The 20,000-nt window shown below is 47.5% G+C and overlaps 1 protein-coding gene across 1 annotated transcript in view; it reads left to right on the top strand.

Annotated features, from left to right (window-relative positions):
* Positions 1-20,000, top strand: part of LOC115124308 (BAH and coiled-coil domain-containing protein 1) — a 182,120-nt gene that overhangs the window by 116,949 nt on the left and 45,171 nt on the right. The window contains 6 exon segments of the mRNA XM_065010965.1: positions 1,474-1,594; positions 4,614-4,878; positions 10,819-10,847; positions 10,849-10,894; positions 10,897-11,028; positions 14,500-14,762. Of these exon segments, the coding sequence (XP_064867037.1) occupies positions 1,474-1,594; positions 4,614-4,878; positions 10,819-10,847; positions 10,849-10,894; positions 10,897-11,028; positions 14,500-14,762 (856 nt within the window).

Raw genomic sequence — 20,000 nt, 5'->3', positions numbered from 1 at the left:
TGTGTGTGTGTGTGTGAGTGAGTGAGTGTTTGCCTATGTGTGTGTGTCTATCTGTGTGTTTGTGTGTGTGTAAGTGAGTGTTTGCCTTTGTGTGTGTGTGTCTGTATCTGTGTGTTTGTGTGTGTGTGTGTGAGTGAGTGAGTGTTTGCCTATGTGTGTGTGTGTCTATCTGTGTGTTTGTGTGTGTGTAAGTGAGTGTTTGCCTTTGTGTGTGTGTGTCTGTATCTGTGTGTTTGTGTGTGCGTGTGTGTGTGTGAGTGTTTGCCTGTGTGTGTGTGTGTGTCTGTATCTGTGTGTTTGTGTGTGTTTATCTCTGTGAGTGTGTATGCGTGTGTAGGTGCATATGTGTGTGTACAAACTAGGAGCTGCTAATCAACTGTGTTTAATTAGTCAGTGTGGGGCTGTGTGCTTCTTCACCCTGCCAGTCCTCTGAGGGAAGGGGCTCTGTCACATTGTTTGTCAGTGTGTGAGGGAGGGAAGGGATCGAAGGGGTCCGCCTCTCAGAGACAGCTCACACTTCTGCCACCGCTGCCATTCTCCTGTCAATCACTCACACACACACACACACACACACACACACACACACACACACACACACACACACACACACACACACACACTTGCTCAGTCATTGTCTCACATTTTAGGTAGCACACACACACACAGTCAGTTTGTCACATTTTTAGCTGGCACATATAACAGACACACATGGACTCAGGCACATGTGCTATTCTAGCCTGTGTGTAATGATGTAATCAGAGGACTTACAGCGCAGCGTAATAGAGATTTCCCTTTAAACTCTGAAAGGTTTTGAGCCGGCGATCCACAGTCCTGATTAGGCCGCTGCTAACTCTCCCAGTCGACGTGACTGATGGCATGGCTAAGACTGTGCACACGGTAGGAGAGGGGAAGTTCATCTTTTGTTTGAGTACGGCCTGGCTCGCATCTGTGTGGTCGCCGGGCAGGTTTCCAGGGGGATATTCAAGGGCATTTTCGCTCTGCTTCTAAACCAGCCCTGTGATGTTGCTACTCTGTAGGGGGAGAGGAGCTGCTAGCTGCACTGATATGGAAATGGAAACTGGAGAGCTCTGATATTCAACTGCCAGAACAATAGAAGCCGCATACAAATGCAGAACGTGCCTTCAGACCATTCAGTGATTCCCTGTATCTTTCAAAGCATCTCTCTGTGCTTGTATAGGCCAGGGGGAACTCCCTTGATAAAGCTTTCCTGCTTCTTATCCAACACTGGCCTCCAACACTCCCAGGTTCGCCCCGTTAGATCACCATTTTTCAAGCGTGCCGGTTTGGGGGTTTGTGAGAACAGGGCTCCGGGGTTTTGTCTTGTTCTGTTCGTCAGCTATAACAACCCACAGAGGTGACTCAACCCCTCCTTTCCCCTCTGGTCTTCCTCTCTTTCATTCCACCGCTCTTCTTCTTCCTCTAATGAATGCTCTCCCGTGTTTTGACTGGCAGGTCGTTAGGGGCGGGACTTGGCCTGTCGCCCGAGGACCTGCTGGGAGGAGGGGGTGGGGACGCCCAGAGGAAGAAGAAGAAGCTGTCCAATCGGGGCTTTGAGCGGCTCGGCGCGGCAGAGGTCAGGGTTCTTTAGTTGTATCTCTTTGTCCTCTATCCCTCCAGAACAGCTACACACTCTGTAGAAAACCCTTATAGTTACTGAACACTTCTCTGAGCCCTCCATACAGTATTCCATAATGGCTACATACCATTACTGCTATGTAGCCTGCTAGCCTTTGTGTAATACCGTATGCTATGTTAGCCACTATGCTAGTTGTTATGTAAATATTGTATGTTGTGTGATCTATGTTTACCCTGATAGCCTATAGGCTAAATTAAAGTGTGAGTGTTTTGTACACACTTTGTTTCTTTTTTTATTGACACATTTCTAGTCATTAGAACCAGTGGCGGCTGGTGGGAGGAGCTATAGGAGGATGGGCTCATTGCAATGGCTGGAATGGAATACAGAGTCAAACATGTGGTTTCCATATGTTTGATGTGTTTGATACCGTTTCATTTATTCCATTCCAGCCATTACAATGAGCCCGTCCTCCTATAGCTCCTCCCACCAGCCACCACTGGTTCTAATGACTAGAAATGTGTCAATAAAAAAAGAAACAAAGTTTGTACTAAACACTCACATTTAAATTTTGAATTTTAAACTCAAAAGTGTCAAATCCCCAGCTCTCCATGTTAATATATTTTTAATTTGTGGATCTTCATCTGTCCCTCTGACTGTCTGTGAGCTGAACTGAGCTCTGTCCTTCTGACTATCTGTGAGCTGAACTGAGCTCTGTCCCTCTGACTGTCTGTGAGCTGAACTGAGCTCTGTCCCTCTGGCTGTCTGTGAGCTGAACTGAGCTCTGTCCCTCTGACTGTCTGTGAGCTGAACTGAGCTCTGTCCCTCTGGCTGTCTGTGAGCTGAACTGAGCTCTGTCCCTCTGACTATCTGTGAGCTGAACTGAGCTCTGTCCCACTGACTGTCTGTGAGCTGAACTGAGCTCTGTCCCTCTGGCTGTCTGTGAGCTGAACTGAGCTCTGTCCCTCTGACTGTCTGTGAGCTGAACTGAGCTCTGTCCCTCTGACTGTCTGTGAGCTGAACTGAGCTCTGTCCTTCTGACTATCTGTGAGCTGAACTGAGCTCTGTCCCACTGACTGTCTGTGAGCTGAACTGAGCTCTGTCCCACAGACTTTCTGTGAGCTGAAATGAGCTCTGTCCCTATTTCTCTCTGTGAGCTGAACTGAGCTCTGTCCCTCTGGCTGTCTGTGAGCTGAACTGAGCTCTCTCCCACTGACTGTCTGTGAGCTGAACTGAGCTCTGTCCTTCTGACTGTCTGTGAGCTGAACTGAGCTCTGTCCCTCTGACTGTCTGTGAGCTGAACTGAGCTCTGTCCCTCTGGCTGTCTGTGAGCTGAACTGAGCTCTGTCCCACTGACTGTCTGTGAGCTGAACTGAGCTCTGTCCCACTGACTGTCTGTGAGCTGAACTGAGCTCTGTCCCACTGACTGTCTGTGAGCTGAACTGAGCTCTGTCCCTCTGACTGTCTGTGAGCTGAACTGAGCTCTGTCCCACTGACTGTCTGAGCTGAACTGAGCTCTGTCCCACTGACTGTTTGTGAGCTGAACTGAGCTCTGTCCCTCTGACTGTCTGTGAGCTGAACTGAGCTCTGTCCCTCTGACTGTCTGTGAGCTGAACTGAGCTCTGTCCCTCTGACTGTCTGTGAGCTGAACTGAGCTCTGTCCCTCTGGCTGTCTGTGAGCTGAACTGAGCTCTGTCCCTCTGACTGTCTGTGAGCTGAACTGAGCTCTGTCCCTCTGGCTGTCTGTGAGCTGAACTGAGCTCTGTCCCACTGACTGTCTGTGAGCTGAACTGAGCTCTGTCCTTCTGACTGTCTGTGAGCTGAACTGAGCTCTGTCCTGACTATCTGTGAGCTGAACTGAGCTCTGTCCCACTGACTGTCTGTGAGCTGAACTGAGCTCTGTCCTTCTGACTATCTGTGAGCTGAACTGAGCTCTGTCCCTCTGACTGTCTGTGAGCTGAACTGAGCTCTGTCCTTCTGACTGTCTGTGAGCTGAACTGAGCTCTGTCCTGACTATCTGTGAGCTGAACTGAGCTCTGTCCCTCTCGCTGTCTGTGAGCTGAACTGAGCTCTGTCCTTCTGACTGTCTGTGAGCTGAACTGAGCTCTGTCCCACTGACTATCTGTGAGCTGAACTGAGCTCTGTCCTTCTGACTATCTGTGAGCTGAACTGAGCTCTGTCCCTCTGGCTGTCTGTGAGCTGAACTGAGCTCTGTCCCTCTGACTGTCTGTGAGCTGAACTGAGCTCTGTCCCTCTGACTGTCTGTGAGCTGAACTGAGCTCTGTCCCTCTGACAGTCTGTGAGCTGAACTGAGCTCTGTCCCTCTGACTATCTGTGAGCTGAACTGAGCTCTGTCCCTCTGACTGCCTGTGAGCTGAACTGAGCTCTGTCCCTCTGACTGTCTGTGAGCTGAACTGAGCTCTGTCCCTCTGACTGCCTGTGAGCTGAACTGAGCTCTGTCCCTCTGACTGTCTGTGAGCTGAACTGAGCTCTGTCCCTCTGACTGCCTGTGAGCTGAACTGAGCTCTGTCCCTCTGACTGTCTGTGAGCTGAACTGAGCTCTGTCCCTCTGACTGTCTGTGAGCTGAACTGAGCTCTGTCCCTCTGACTGCTGTCTGTGAGCTGAACTGAGCTCTGTCCCTCTGACTGTCTGTGAGCTGAACTGAGCTCTGTCCCTCTGACTATCTGTGAGCTGAACTGAGCTCTGTCCCTCTGACTGTCTGTGAGCTGAAGTGAGCTCTGTCCCTCTGACTATCTGTGAGCTGAACTGAGCTCTGTCCCAGGGCTGAACTGGGATGGAGCTGAACTGAGCTCTGTCCTGACTACCTGTGAGCTGAACTGAGCTCTGTCCCACTGACTGTCTGTGAGCTGAACTGAGCTCTGTCCTTCTGACTGTCTGTGTGTGGGAGCTGTGTCCGGAGGTGTAACAGTGTCTCTGGTCTTTCTGTTTCTCTCTTTCTTCTCGTTCTCTCTTTCTGTTCTCTCTCCCCCCGTCCTCCTCTGTTGTCTGTTCTCATAGATAAAAGTGCATGGCAGTAGCAGAAAGAGTGTCCTCCACGGTGTCCTCAGCTCTAAGCTGGCCCGTGACGTGGCCCATCAGCAGCTCAGACAGCACAAGGCCCAGGGCGGGAAGAGGACTGGGATGGAGGCGGGACCACGGGATAAGGAGGAGGCGGCCTCTGCGGCTAGTTCTGCCCCAAAGCACCATGGACATCGAGGCCAGGCCACCTCCAAGGCCGAGTCCAGACGAGTCATCAACGAGTCCGGCGGGCAGAGTGACACAGGTAAGAATCATGGTGATTGATTTCATTTGTAACCTTTGGAGTTTTCTCACAATGTTGTGTTTCAGTTATGTGACGGTCAGCGACGTTATTTAGGCATTTGTGTCATATGATGTGGAAAGCACATGGTGGAACCACCTTTTCTGTATTGGGAGAATGAGTACATTCCTTATTCTGCCCTGACCTGAGCACTGTGTTCTGTATGTGTAGGTTACCATAGAGAGAAACACTACCATAGAGAGAAACACTACCATAGAAACACTACCATAGAGAGAAACACTACCATAGAGAGAAACACTACCATAGAGAGAAACACTACCATAGAGAGAAACACTACCATAGAGAGAAACACTACCATAGAGAGAAACACTACTATAGAGAGAAACACTACCATAGAAACACTACCATAGAGAGAAACACTACCATAGAGAGAAACACTACCATAGAGAGAAACACTACCATAGAAACACTACCATAGAGAGAAACACTACCATAGAGAGAAACACTACCATAGAGAGAAACACTACCATAGAGAGAAACACTACCATAGAAACACTACCATAGAGAGAAACACTACCATAGAAACACTACCATAGAGAGAAACACTACCATAGAGAGAAACACTACCATAGAGAGAAACACTACCATAGAGAGAAACACTACCATAGAGAGAAACACTACCATAGAAACACTACCATAGAGAGAAACACTACCATAGAAACACTACCATAGAGAGAAACACTACCATAGAGAGAAACACTACCATAGAGAGAAACACTACCATAGAGAGAAACACTACCATAGAAACACTACCATAGAGAGAAACACTACCATAGAGAGAAACACTACCATAGAAACACTACCATAGAGAGAAACACTACCATAGAGAGAAACACTACCATAGAGAGAAACACTACCATAGAAACACTACCATAGAGAGAAACACTACCATAGAGAGAAACACTACTATAGAGAGAAACACTACCATAGAGAGAAACACTACCATAGAAGAAACACTACCATAGAGAGAAACACTACCATAGAGAAAACACTACCATAGAAAAACACTAGAGAGAAACACTACCATAGAGAGAAACACTACCATAGAGAGAAACACTACCATAGAGAGAAACACTACCATAGAGAGAAACACTACCATAGAAACACTACCATAGAGAGAAACACTACCATAGAAACACTACCATAGAGAGAAACACTACCATAGAAACACTACCATAGAGAGAAACACTACCATAGAAACACTACCATAGAGAGAAACACTAAACACTACCATAGAGAAAACACTACCATAGAGAGAAACACTACCATAGAGAAACACTACCATAGAAACACTACCATAGAGAGAAACACTACTATAGAAACACTACCATAGAAGAAACACTACCATAGAGAGAAACACTACCATAGAGAGAAACACTACCATAGAAACACTACCATAGAGAGAAACTACCATAGAGAGAAACACTACCATAGAAACACTACCATAGAGAGAAACACTACTATAGAGAGAAACACTACCATAGAGAGAAACACTACCATAGAGAGAAACACTACCATAGAGAGAAACACTACTATAGAGAGAAACACTACTATAGAGAGAAACACTACCATAGAGAGAAACACTACCATAGAGAGAAACACTACCATAGAGAGAAACACTACCATAGAAACACTACCATAGAGAGAAACACTACCATAGAAACACTACCATAGAGAGAAACACTACCATAGAAACACTACCATAGAGAGAAACACTACCATAGAGAGAAACACTACCATAGAGAGAAACACTACCATAGAGAGAAACACTACCATAGAGAGAAACACTACCATAGAAACACTACCATAGAGAGAAACACTACCATAGAAAAACACTAAACCATAGAAACACTACCATAGAAACACTACCATAGAAACACTACCATAGAGAGAAACACTACCATAGAGAAAACACTACCATAGAAACACTACCATAGAGAAAACACTACCATAGAAACACTACCAAAACACTACCATATTAGAAACACTACCAGAAACACTACCATAGAAACACTACCATAGAGAGAAACACTACCATAGAAACACTACCATAGAGAGAAACACTACCATAGAAACACTACCATAGAGAGAAACACTACCATAGAAACACTACCATAGAGAGAAACACTACCATAGAGAGAAACACTACCATAGAGAGAAACACTACCATAGAAACACTACCATAGAGAGAAACACTACCATAGAAACACTACCATAGAGAGAAACACTACCATAGAAACACTACCATAGAGAGAAACACTACCATAGAGAGAAACACTACCATAGAGAGAAACACTACCATAGAGAGAAACACTACCATAGAGAGAAACACTACCATAGAAACACTACCATAGAGAGAAACACTACCATAGAGAGAAACACTACTATAGAGAGAAACACTACCATAGAGAGAAACACTACCATAGAGAGAAACACTACCATAGAAACACTACCATAGAGAGAAACACTACCATAGAGAGAAACACTACCATAGAGAGAAACACTACCATAGAAACACTACCATAGAGAGAAACACTACCATAGAAACACTACCATAGAGAGAAACACTACCATAGAGAGAAACACTACCATAGAAACACTACCATAGAGAGAAACACTACCATAGAAACACTACCATAGAAAAACACTACCATAGAGAGAAACACTACCATAGAAACACTACCATAGAGAAACACTACCATAGAGAGAAAACACTACCATAGAGAGAAACACTACCATAGAGAAACACTACCATAGAGAGAAACACTACCATAGAGAAACACTACCATAGAGAGAAACACTACCATAGAGAGAAACACTACCATAGAGAGAAACACTACCATAGAAAAACTACCATAGAGAGAAACACTACCATAGAGATAGAGAGAAACACTATAGAGAAAACACTACCATAGAGAGAAACACTACCATAGAAACACTACCATAGAGAGAAACACTACCATAGAAACACTACCATAGAGAGAAACACTACCATAGAAACACTACCATAGAGAGAAACACTACCATAGAAACACTACCATAGAGAGAAACACTACCATAGAGAGAAACACTACCATAGAGAGAAACACTACCATAGAGAGAAACACTACTATAGAGAGAAACACTACCATAGAGAGAAACACTACCATAGAGAAACACTACCATAGAGAAAACACTACCATAGAGAGAAACACTACCATAGAAAAACACTACCATAGAGAGAAACACTACCATAGAGAGAAACACTACCATAGAGAGAAACACTACCATAGAGAGAAACACTACCATAGAGAGAAACACTACCATAGAGAGAAACACTACCATAGAGAGAAACACTACCATAGAAACACTACCATAGAGAGAAACACTACCATAGAAACACTACCATAGAGAGAAACACTACCATAGAAACACTACCATAGAGAGAAACACTACCATAGAAACACTACCATAGAGAGAAACACTACCATAGAGAACACTACACTACCATAGAGAGAAACACTACCATAGAAAAACACTACCATAGAGAGAAACACTACCATAGAGAGAAACACTACCATAGAAGAAACACTACCATAGAGAAAACACTACCATAGAAACACTACCATAGAAGAAACACTACCATAGAGAGAAACACTACCATAGAAACACTACCATAGAGAGAAACACTACCATAGAGAAACACACTACCATAGAGAGAAACACTACCATAGAAAAACACTACCATAGAGAGAAACACTACCATAGAGAGAAACACTACCATAGAGAGAAACACTACCATAGAGAGAAACACTACCATAGAGAGAAACACTACCATAGAGAGAAACACTACCATAGAGAGAAACACTACCATAGAGAGAAACACTACCATAGAGAGAAACACTACCACTACCATAGAGAGAAACACTACCATAGAAGAAACACTACCATAGAAACACTACCATAGAGAGAAACACTACCATAGAGAAACACTACTATAGAGAGAAACACTACCATAGAGAGAAACACTACCATAGAGAGAAAAACACACACATAGAGAAACACTACACTACCATAGAGAGAAACACTACCATAGAAACACTACCATAGAGAGAAACACTACCATAGAAACACTACCATAGAGAGAAACACTAGAAACACTACCATAGAAGAAACACTACCATAGAGAGAAACACTACCATAGAAACACTACCATAGAGAGAAACACTACTATAGAAAAACACTACCATAGAGAGAAACACCATAGAAACACTACCATAGAGAGAAACACTACCATAGAGAGAAACACTACCATAGAGAGAAACACTACCATAGAAACACTACCATAGAGAAAACACTACCATAGAAAAACACTACCATAGAAACACTACCATAGAGAGAAACACTACCATAGAGAGAACACTACCATAGAGAGAAACACTACCATAGAAACACTACCATAGAGAGAAACACTACCATAGAGAGAAACACTACCATAGAGAGAAACACTACCATAGAAACACTACCATAGAGAGAAACACTACCATAGAAACACTACCATAGAGAGAAACACTACCATAGAGAGAAACACTACCATAGAGAGAAACCCTACCATAGAAACACTACTATAGAGAGAAACACTACCATAGAAACACTACCATAGAGAGAAACACTACCATAGAAACACTACCATAGAGAGAAACACTACCATAGAGAGAAACACTACCATAGAAACACACTAGAGAGAAACACTACCATAGAGAAAACACTACCATAGAGAGAAACACTACCATAGAAACACTACCATAGAGAGAAACACTACCATAGAGAGAAACACTACCATAGAAACACTACCATAGAGAGAAACACTACCATAGAAACACTACCATAGAGAGAAACACTACCATAGAAACACTACCATAGAGAAAACACTACCATAGAGAGAAACACTACCATAGAGAGAAACACTACCATAGAGAGAGAAAAACACTACCATAGAAACACTACCATAGAGAGAAACACTACCATAGAAACACTACCATAGAGAGAAACACTACCATAGAAGAAACACTACCATAGAGAGAAAACACTACCATAGAAGAAACACTACCATAGAGAGAAACACTACCATAGAAACACTACCATAGAGAAACACTACCATAGAAACACTACCATAGAGAGAAACACTACCATAGAAACACTACCATAGAGAGAGAAACACTACCATAGAGAGAAACACTACCATAGAGAGAAACACACCATAGAGAAAACACTACCATAGAAAAACTACCATAGAGAGAAACACTACCATAGAGAGAAACACTACCATAGAGAGAAACACTACCATAGAGAGAAACACTACCATAGAAACACTACCATAGAGAGAAACACTACCATAGAAAACACTACTAGAAACACTACCATAGAGAGAAACACTACCATAGAAACACTACCATAGAGAGAAACACTACCATAGAAAAACACTACCATAGAGAGAAACACTACCATAGAGAAACACTACCATAAAAACACTACCATAGAGAGAAACACTACCATAGAGAAAACACTACCATAGAGAGAAACACTACACATAGAGAGAAACACTACCATAGAAACACTACCATAGAGAGAAACACTACCATAGAGAGAAACACTACTATAAAGAGAAACACTACCATAGAGAGAAACACTACCATAGAAACACTACCATAGAGAGAAACACTACCATAGCCCACCTACGATATTAATAATACAATATGTCTGCCCTTTAGTTAAGTTATTAGACCTACATTGTCCATTCTAGTGTTGTAATTCTATTTCTATGTTGTGTACCGATCTGAGTCACGGCACCAATGCAACTAGCAATGCTATACTCTTACTCTGTGTGTGCTCTCTCTCTCTCAGCAGCCAGTGCAGACAGCGGCATGGCCAGGAGGCTGGACGGGGACCCCGCTGATGATGCGTGGGGGCAGGAGGAAAGGGATGGGGGAGCTCTCGGGGTCCAGGGGTCCGCACGGCTGCAGCAGCCCAGGGCCAGGGTCCTCCGAGCCAGGAGTCAGGAAGCCATGGAGGGGGGAGAGACCTCCCCTACAGAGAGTGAATCCTCCAACCAGGGTGAGTGGGCTGAGGTGACTGGGTGGAGGGGAGGGGAAGAGGGGGACAGGGACAGATAAGGTTGGATGAGTGGGACAGGGGACAGGGTGTCTCTCTTCTCCAGCCAGGTCAGGTACTCAGTACACAGTACACTTCACTCAGCACACTGTACCCTTCACTCAGCACACTGTACCCTTCACTCAGCACACTGTACCCTTCACTCAGCACACTGTACCCTCCACTCAGCACACTGTACCCTCCACTCAGCACACTGTACCCTCCACTCAGTACACAGTACCCTTCACTCAGTACCCTGTACCCTCCACTCAGTACACTGTACCCTCCACTCAGTACACAGTACCCTTCACTCAGTACCCTGTACCCTTCACTCAGCACACTGCACCCTCCACTCAGCACACTGTACCCTTCACTCAGCACACTGCACCCTCCACTCAGCACACAGTACCCTTCACTCAGCACACTGCACCCTCCACTCCCTCCCACTCAGCACACTGTACCCTCACTCAGCACACTGTAGCTTCACTCAGCACACTGCACCCTCCACTCAGCAGCACTGTACCCTTCACTCAGCACACTGTACCCTTCACTCAGCACACTGTACCCTTCACTCAGCACACTGTACCCTTCTCAGCACACTGCACCCTTCACTCAGCACACTGTACCCTCCACTCAGTACACAGTACCTCCACTCAGCACACAGTACCCTTCACTCAGCACACTGTACCCTTCACTCAGTACACTGTACCCTTCACTCAGCACACTGTACCCTTCACTCAGCACACTGCAGCACACTGTACCCTTCAGCTCACCCTCCACTCAGCACACTGTACCCTCCACTCACTCATACCCTTCACTACCCTTCACTCAGCACACTGTACCCTCCACTCAGTACACAGTACCCTTCACTCAGCACACTGTACCCTTCACTCAGCACACACACTGTACCCTTCACTCAGCACACTGTACCCTTCCACTCAGCACACTGTACCACTGCACCCTCCACTCAGCACACTCAGCACACTGTACCACTTCACTCAGCACACTGTACCCTTCACCAGCTCCACTCCCTTCACTCAGTACACAGTACCCTTCACTCAGTACACTCAGTACACTGTACCCTTCACTCAGTACACTGCACCCTTCACTCAGTACACTGTACCCTTCACTCAGCACACTGTACCCTTCACTCAGCACACTGTACCCTCCACTCAGTACACAGTACCCTTCACTCAGCACACTGTACCCTTCACTCAGTACACAGTACCCTTCACTCAGCAGTACCCTTCACTCAGTACCCTTCACTCAGCACACTGTACCCTCCACTCAGCACACTGTACCCTTCACTCAGCACACTGTACCCTCCACTCAGCACACTCCCTTCACTCAGCACACTGCACCCTTCACTCAGCACACTGTACCCTTCACTCAGCACACTGTACCCTCCACTCAGTACACAGTACCCTTCACTCAGCACACTGCACCCTTCACTCAGCACACTGCACCCTTCACTCAGTACACAGTACCCTTCACTCAGCACACTGCACCCTTCACTCAGTACACAGTACCCTTCACTCAGTACACAGTACCCTTCACTCAGTACACTGTACCCTTCACTCAGCACACTGTACCCTTCACTCAGCACACTGTACCCTCCACTCAGTACACAGTACCCTTCACTCAGCACACTGCACCCTTCACTCAGTACACCTTCACTCAGTACCAGTACCCTCCTCAGCACACTCCCTTCAGTACACAGTACCCTCCACTCAGTACACACTGTACCCTTCACTCAGTACACAGTACCCTCCACTCAGTACACAGTACCCTTCACTCAGCACACTGCACCCTTCACTCAGTACACAGTACCCTTCACTCAGTACACAGTACCCTTCACTCAGTACACAGTACCCTCCACTCAGTGCACACTGCACCCTTCACTCAGCACACTGCACCCTTCACTCAGTACACAGTACCCTCCACTCAGTACACAGTACCCTTCACTCAGTACCCTTCACAGTACCCTTCACTCAGCACACTGCACCCTTCACTCAGTACACAGTGTTCACTCACCCTTCCTCACTCAGTACACAGTACTCCACTCAGTACACAGTACCCTTCACTCAGCACACTGCCCCTTCACTCAGTACACAGTACCTCCACTCAGTACCAGTACCCTTCACTCAGTACACAGTACCCTCCACTCAGTACACTGTACCCTTCACTCAGTACACAGTACCCTTCACTCTCAGTACACTCAGTACACAGTACCCTTCACTCAGCACACTGTTCCACTCAGTACTTCACTCCTCACAGGTACCTTTCAATACCCTTCACTCAGTACACAGTACCCTCCACAGCACAGTACCCTTCAGTACCCTTCACTCAGCACACTGCACCCTTCACTCAGTACACAGTACCCTCCACTCAGTACACTGTACCCTTCACTCAGTACACAGCTCACAGTACCTTTCAATCAGCAAACACACTCAGTACCCTTCACTCAGTAAACTGTACCCTTCACTCAGCAAACTGTACCCTTCACTCAGCAAACTGTACCCTTCACTCAGTAAACTGTACCCTTCACTCAGTAAACTGTACCCTTCACTAGGTGTGGAAGGCACATCTGACCTGTCATCAAGCTTGTAAACAACCTTCTTCATTAGTCAACTACTTCTATAGAGCACAGGATGCATTTACAGTCATATCACATTGTCCCATGCGCTCAATACACAAGTTAGGGAATAAAACACACACACACACACACATGCAGAAGGCTGCCACTCGAGCCCTCGTGTGAGTTTTGTTAATTTGTTAATTCATCTGAAAGTGATCCCTGTCAGTGTTCAGAGGTGAGTGAGAACGTGTTGATGAACGCCTCGTAAATGACAAGTGGGGTCGGCAGCGCGCGGACACCCGACACCTCTGCTCGTGTGTGTGTGTGTGCGTGTGTGTGTGCGTGTGTGTGTGTGTGTGTGTGTGTGTGTGTGTGTGTGTGTGTGTGTGTGTGTAAGAAGCTAGGCCACAGCTGCCTGTGAGTGGATCTGACAGGCCATGGAGACAAGGAGGCTGGACCACAGAGCAGTTACAGGCTACAGAGACACACACACACCACGTGCACTCAACACAAGAGCACCCACACATACACACGCACACGCAGCGAGCCAGCATATGCATTCAAACCCACACACACACAATCAGTCAGAGCTCAGTACTCCAGACACACTTCAGGTCCCAGCCCCAGAGAACAACATTCAGAAGATCCTGGTATCTCATCATTATGAATTGTTATTTGTGTTCCTCCAGGAAGACAACAAGATAATGAGGTAATTGCTAAATGTTAGAATGTAGAAAACCAGTTTTGGGGAAATACAAGCCTCTAAATGCTTTCTAATGATAAGCACAGGAAGTCTGTTAGAGGAAGTGGATAGGCTGGATTTAGACACAGTACTATGTATGTTTTTCTCTCTTTAGAAGACGAAGAAGAGGAAGGAAGTTATGACAGTGACGAAGGACAAGACATCAAAGCACAACCCTCCCGAGACGTCTCTTCATGCTCCACTGTGACTGGTCCATCCCCCTCGTCTGTCGTCAAGCTGGAGGCCAATCAGAAAGCCCGGAACAAAAAAGAGAGGCAGGAACTTTACGGTAAGAAGACAGGCCTGGTGTGTGTGTGTGTGTGTGTGTGTGTGTGTGTGTGTGTGTGTGTGTGTGTGTGTGTGTGTGTGTGTGTGTGTGTTTTACGCTACTTAATTTCTGTCACCAAAATTAAGAATCTCAATAACATTGGTCAGCTTTGACATGTTTACTAAATATTTGTCATACACAAGTACTGATGCTCACAAGGTGTACATGGTACTATACACATCTATATCCCCTCAAATATATATATAATTATATAATATATAATTATAATCATCTCCAGGAGAAGCATCTGTTTTGTTTTAGTCTGTGGGGTCGTTACTGGTCTAACATCTTCTCTAATTCCTGATTGAGAGAAAAGAGAAAGGAACACTGGTTCAGGACTGATAATATACACTGTCTGTTATTCTACCACAATGTTTAGTTCCTACCTTACAAATTCAGAGACCTGTCACATACACACTGACTGTCTACACTCATACCTGTCTACCACTGCCCCTCTACACTCATATCTGTCTACCACTCATACCTGTTTACTTATACCTGTCTACTACCTCATACCTGTCTACCACTGCCCTCTACACTCATCCTGTCTACTACTGCCCCTCTACCTCATACCTGTCTACCACTGCCCCTCTACATTGTCTACCACTCCCCTATCACTGACCACTGTCTACACTCATACCTGTCTACCACTGCCCCTCTACACTCATACCTGTCTGCCCCTCTACCTCACCTGTCTACCACTGCCCCTCTACACTCATACCTGTCTACCACTGCCCTCTACACTGATACCTGTCTACCACTGCCCCTCTACACTGTCTACCACTGCCCCTCTACACTCACCTGTCTACCACTGCCCCTCTACACTCATACCTGTCTACCACTGCCCCACTGCCCCTCTACTACACTCATACCTGTCTACTACTGCCCCTCTACACTCGTACCTGTCTACCACTGCCCCTCTACACTCATACCTGTCTACCACTGCCCCTCTACACTCATACCTGTCTACCACTGCCCCTCTACCACTGCCCCTCTACACTCATACCTGTCTACCACTGCCCCTCTACCACTGCCCCTCTACACTCATACCTGTCTACCACTGCCCCTCTACACTCATACCTGTCTACCACTGCCCCTCTACACTGATACCTGTCTACCACTGCCCCTCTACACTCGTACCTGTCTACCACTGCCCCTCTACACTCATACCTGTCTACCACTGCCCCTCTACACTCATACCTGTCTACCACTGCCCCTCTACACTCATACCTGTCTACCACTGCCCCTCTACACTCATACCTGTCTACCACTGCCCCTCTACACTCATACCTGTCTACCACTGCCCCTCTACACTCATACCTGTCTACCACTGCCCCTCTACACTCATACCTGTCTACCACTGCCCCTCTACACTCATACCTGTCTACCACTGCCCCTCTACACTCATACCTGTCTACCACTGCCCCTCTACACTCATACCTGTCTACCACTGCCCTTCTCACTCATACCTGTCTACCACTGCCCTCTACACTGATACCTGTCTACCACTGCCCCTCTACACTCATACCTGTCTACCACTGCCCCTCTACACTCATACCTGTCTACCACTGCCCCTCTACACTCATACCTGTCTACCACTGCCCCTCTACACTCATACCTGTCTACCACTGCCCCTCTACACTGCCCCTCTATACCTGTCTACCACTGCCCCTCTACACTGCCCTCTATACCTGTCTACCACTGCCCCTCTACACTCATACCTGTCTACCACTGCCCCTCTACACTCCTGTCTCTACTGCCCTACCTGTCTACCACTGCCCCCTCTACACTCATACCTGTCTACCACTGCCCCTCTACACTCATACCTGTCTACCACTGCCCCTCTACACTCACCTGTCTACCACTGCCCCTCTACACTCATACCTGTCTACCACTGCCCCTCTACACTCATACCTGTCTACCACTGCCCCTCTACACTCATGCCCCTCTACACTCATACCTGTCTACCACTGCCCCTCTACACTCATACCTACCACTGTCTACCACTGCCCCTCTACACTCATACCTGTCTACCACTGCCCCTCTACACTTATACCTGTCTACCTGCCCCTCTACACTCATACCTGTCTACCTCTACACTCATACCTGTCTACCTGCCCCTCTACACTCATACCTGTCTACCACTGCCCCTCTACACTCATACCTGTCTACCACTGCCCTCTACACTCATACCTGTCTACCACTGCCCCTCTACACTCATACCTGTCTACCACTGCCCCTCTACACTCATACCTGTCTACCACTGCCCCTCTACACTCATACCTGTCTACCTGCCCCTCTACACTCATACTGTCTACCACTGCCCCTCTACACTCATACCTGTCTACCACTGCCCCTCTACACTCATACCTGTCTACCACTGCCCCTCTACACTCATACCTGTCTACCACTGCCCCTCTACACTCATACCTGTCTACCACTGCCCCTCTACACTCATACCTGTCTACCACTGCCCCTCTACACTCATACCTGTCTACCACTGCCCCTCTACACTGATACCTGTCTACCACTGCCCCTCTACACTCATACCTGTCTACTACTGCCCCTCTACACTCACCTGTCTACCACTGCCCCTCTACACTCATACCTGTCTACCACTGCCCCTCTACACTCATACCTGTCTACCACTGCCCCTCTACACTCATACCTGTCTACCACTGCCCCTCTACACTCATACCTGTCTACCACTGCCCCTCTACACTCATACCTGTCTACCACTGCCCCTCTACACTCCCCTCTACACTACCTGTCTACCACTGCCCCTCTACACTCATACCTGTCTACCACTGCCCCTCTACACTCATACCTGTCTACCACTGCCCCTCTACACTCATACCTGTCTACCACTGCCCCTCTACACTCATACCTGTCTACCACTGCCCTTCTACACTCATACCTGTCTACCACTGCCCCTCTACACTCATACCTGTCTACTACTGCCCCTCTACACTATACCTGTCTACCACTGCCCCTCTACACTTTCATACCTGTCTACCACTGCCCCTCTACACTCATACCTGTCTACCACTGCCCCTCTACCTCACCTGTCTACCACTGCCCTCTACACTCATACCTGTCTACCACTGCCCCTCTACACTGCCCCTACCACTGCCCCTCTACACTCATACCTGTCTACCACTGCCCCTCTACACTCATACCTGTCTACCACTGCCCCTCTACACTCATCCTGTCTACCACTACACTGTACCTACCACTGCCCCTCTACACTCTGTCTACCACTGCCCCTCTACACTATACCTGTCTACCACTGCCCCTCTACACTCATACCTGTCTACCACTGCCCCTCTACACTCATACCCAAGCCACCACTGCCCCTCCACTGATACCTGTCTACCACTGCCCCTCTACCATACCTGTCTACCCCTCTACACTCATACCTGTCTACCACTGCCCCTCTACACTCATACCTGTCTACCACTGCCCCTCTACACTGATACCTGTCTACCACTGCCCCTCTACACTCATACCTGTCTATGCCCCTCTACACTCATACCTACCACTGCCCCTCTACACTCATACCTGTCTACCACTGCCCCTCTACACTCATACCTGTCTACCACTGCCCCTCTACACTCATACCTGTCTACCACTGCCCCTCTACACTCATACCTGTCTACCACTGCCCTTCTACACTCATACCTGTCTACCACTGCCCCTCTACCTCATACCTGTCTACCACTGCCCCTCTACACTGATACCTGTCTACCACTGCCCCTCTACACTCCATACCTGTCTACCACTGCCCCTCTACACTTATACCTGTCTACCACTGCCCCTCTACACTCATACCTGTCTACCACTGCCCCTCTACACTCATACCTGTCTACCACTGCCCCTCTACACTCATACCTGTCTACCACTGCCCCCTCTACACTCATACCTGTCTACCACTGCCCCTCTACCCACTCATACCTGTCTACCACTGCCCCTCTACCTCTACCTGTCATACCTGTCTACCACTGCCCCTCTGCACTCATACCTGTCTACCACTGCCCTCTACACTCATATGCCTGTCTACCACTGCCCCTCTACACTCATACCTGTCTACCACTGCCCCTCTACACTCGTACCTGTCTACCACTGCCCCCTCTACACTCATACCTGTCTACTACTGCCCCTCTACACTCATACCTGTCTACCACTGCCCCTCTACACTCACCTGTCTACCACTCTACACTCATACCTGTCTACCCTCCCCTCTACCTCCTGTCTACCACTGCCCCTCTACCTGATACCTGTCTACCTGCCCCTCTACATACCTGTCTACCACTGCCCCTCTACCTCCTTACCTGTCTACCACTGCCCCTCTACACTCATACCTGTCTACTGCCCCTCTACACTCATACCTGTCTACCACTGCCCTCTACACTCATGCCTGTCTACCTGTCTACCACTGCCTCACTCAGCACCTGTCACCACTGCCTCACTCATACCTGCCTACCTGCCCTCACTGATTCTGTCCACCTTGCCCCCTCTTCACATCTATACCTGTCTACTACTGCCCTCTACACTCATACCTGTCTACCACTGCCCCTCTACCTCACTGCCTGTCTACCACTGCCCCTCTACACTGATACCTGTCTCTCCACTGCCCCTCTACACTCGCACCTGTCTACCACTGCCCCTCTACCTCATACCTGTCTACCACTGCCCCTCTACACTCATACCTGTCTACCACTGCCCCTCTACACTCATACCTGTCTACCACTGCCCCCTCTACACTCATACCTGTCTACCACTGCCCCTCTACACTCATACCTGTCTACCACTGCCCTCTACACTCATACCTGTCTACCACTGCCCCTCTACACTCATACCTGTCTACCACTGCCCCTCTACACTCATACCTGTCTACCACTGCCCCTCTACCTCATGCCTGTCTACCTGCCCTCTACACCATGCCTCCTGCACTTGCCCCTCTACACTCATACCTGTCTACCACTGCCCCTCTACACTCATACCTGTCTACCACTGCCTCCTCTACACCTCATACGCAATGTGCTCACCGCTGCACCCTCTACACTTGCGATGCCTGTCTACCACTGCCCCTTCTACACTCATACCTGTCTACCACTGCCCCCTCTACACTCATGCCTGCTCTACCACTGCCCCTCTACACTCATAATACGCTGTCTACTTCACTGCCCCTCTACACTCATACCTGTCTACCACTGCCCTCTACACTCGTACTCTGTCTACCACTGCCCCTCTCACACTCAGTACCTGTCTACCACTGCCCCTCTACA

This window comes from Oncorhynchus nerka, linkage group LG26 (assembly GCF_034236695.1).
Source record: "Oncorhynchus nerka isolate Pitt River linkage group LG26, Oner_Uvic_2.0, whole genome shotgun sequence".
In the NCBI taxonomy this organism is placed as follows: Eukaryota; Metazoa; Chordata; class Actinopteri; order Salmoniformes; family Salmonidae; genus Oncorhynchus; species Oncorhynchus nerka.
Note: the sequence above shows the minus strand (reverse complement) of the source record. Positions and strands in the feature narration are given on the sequence as shown.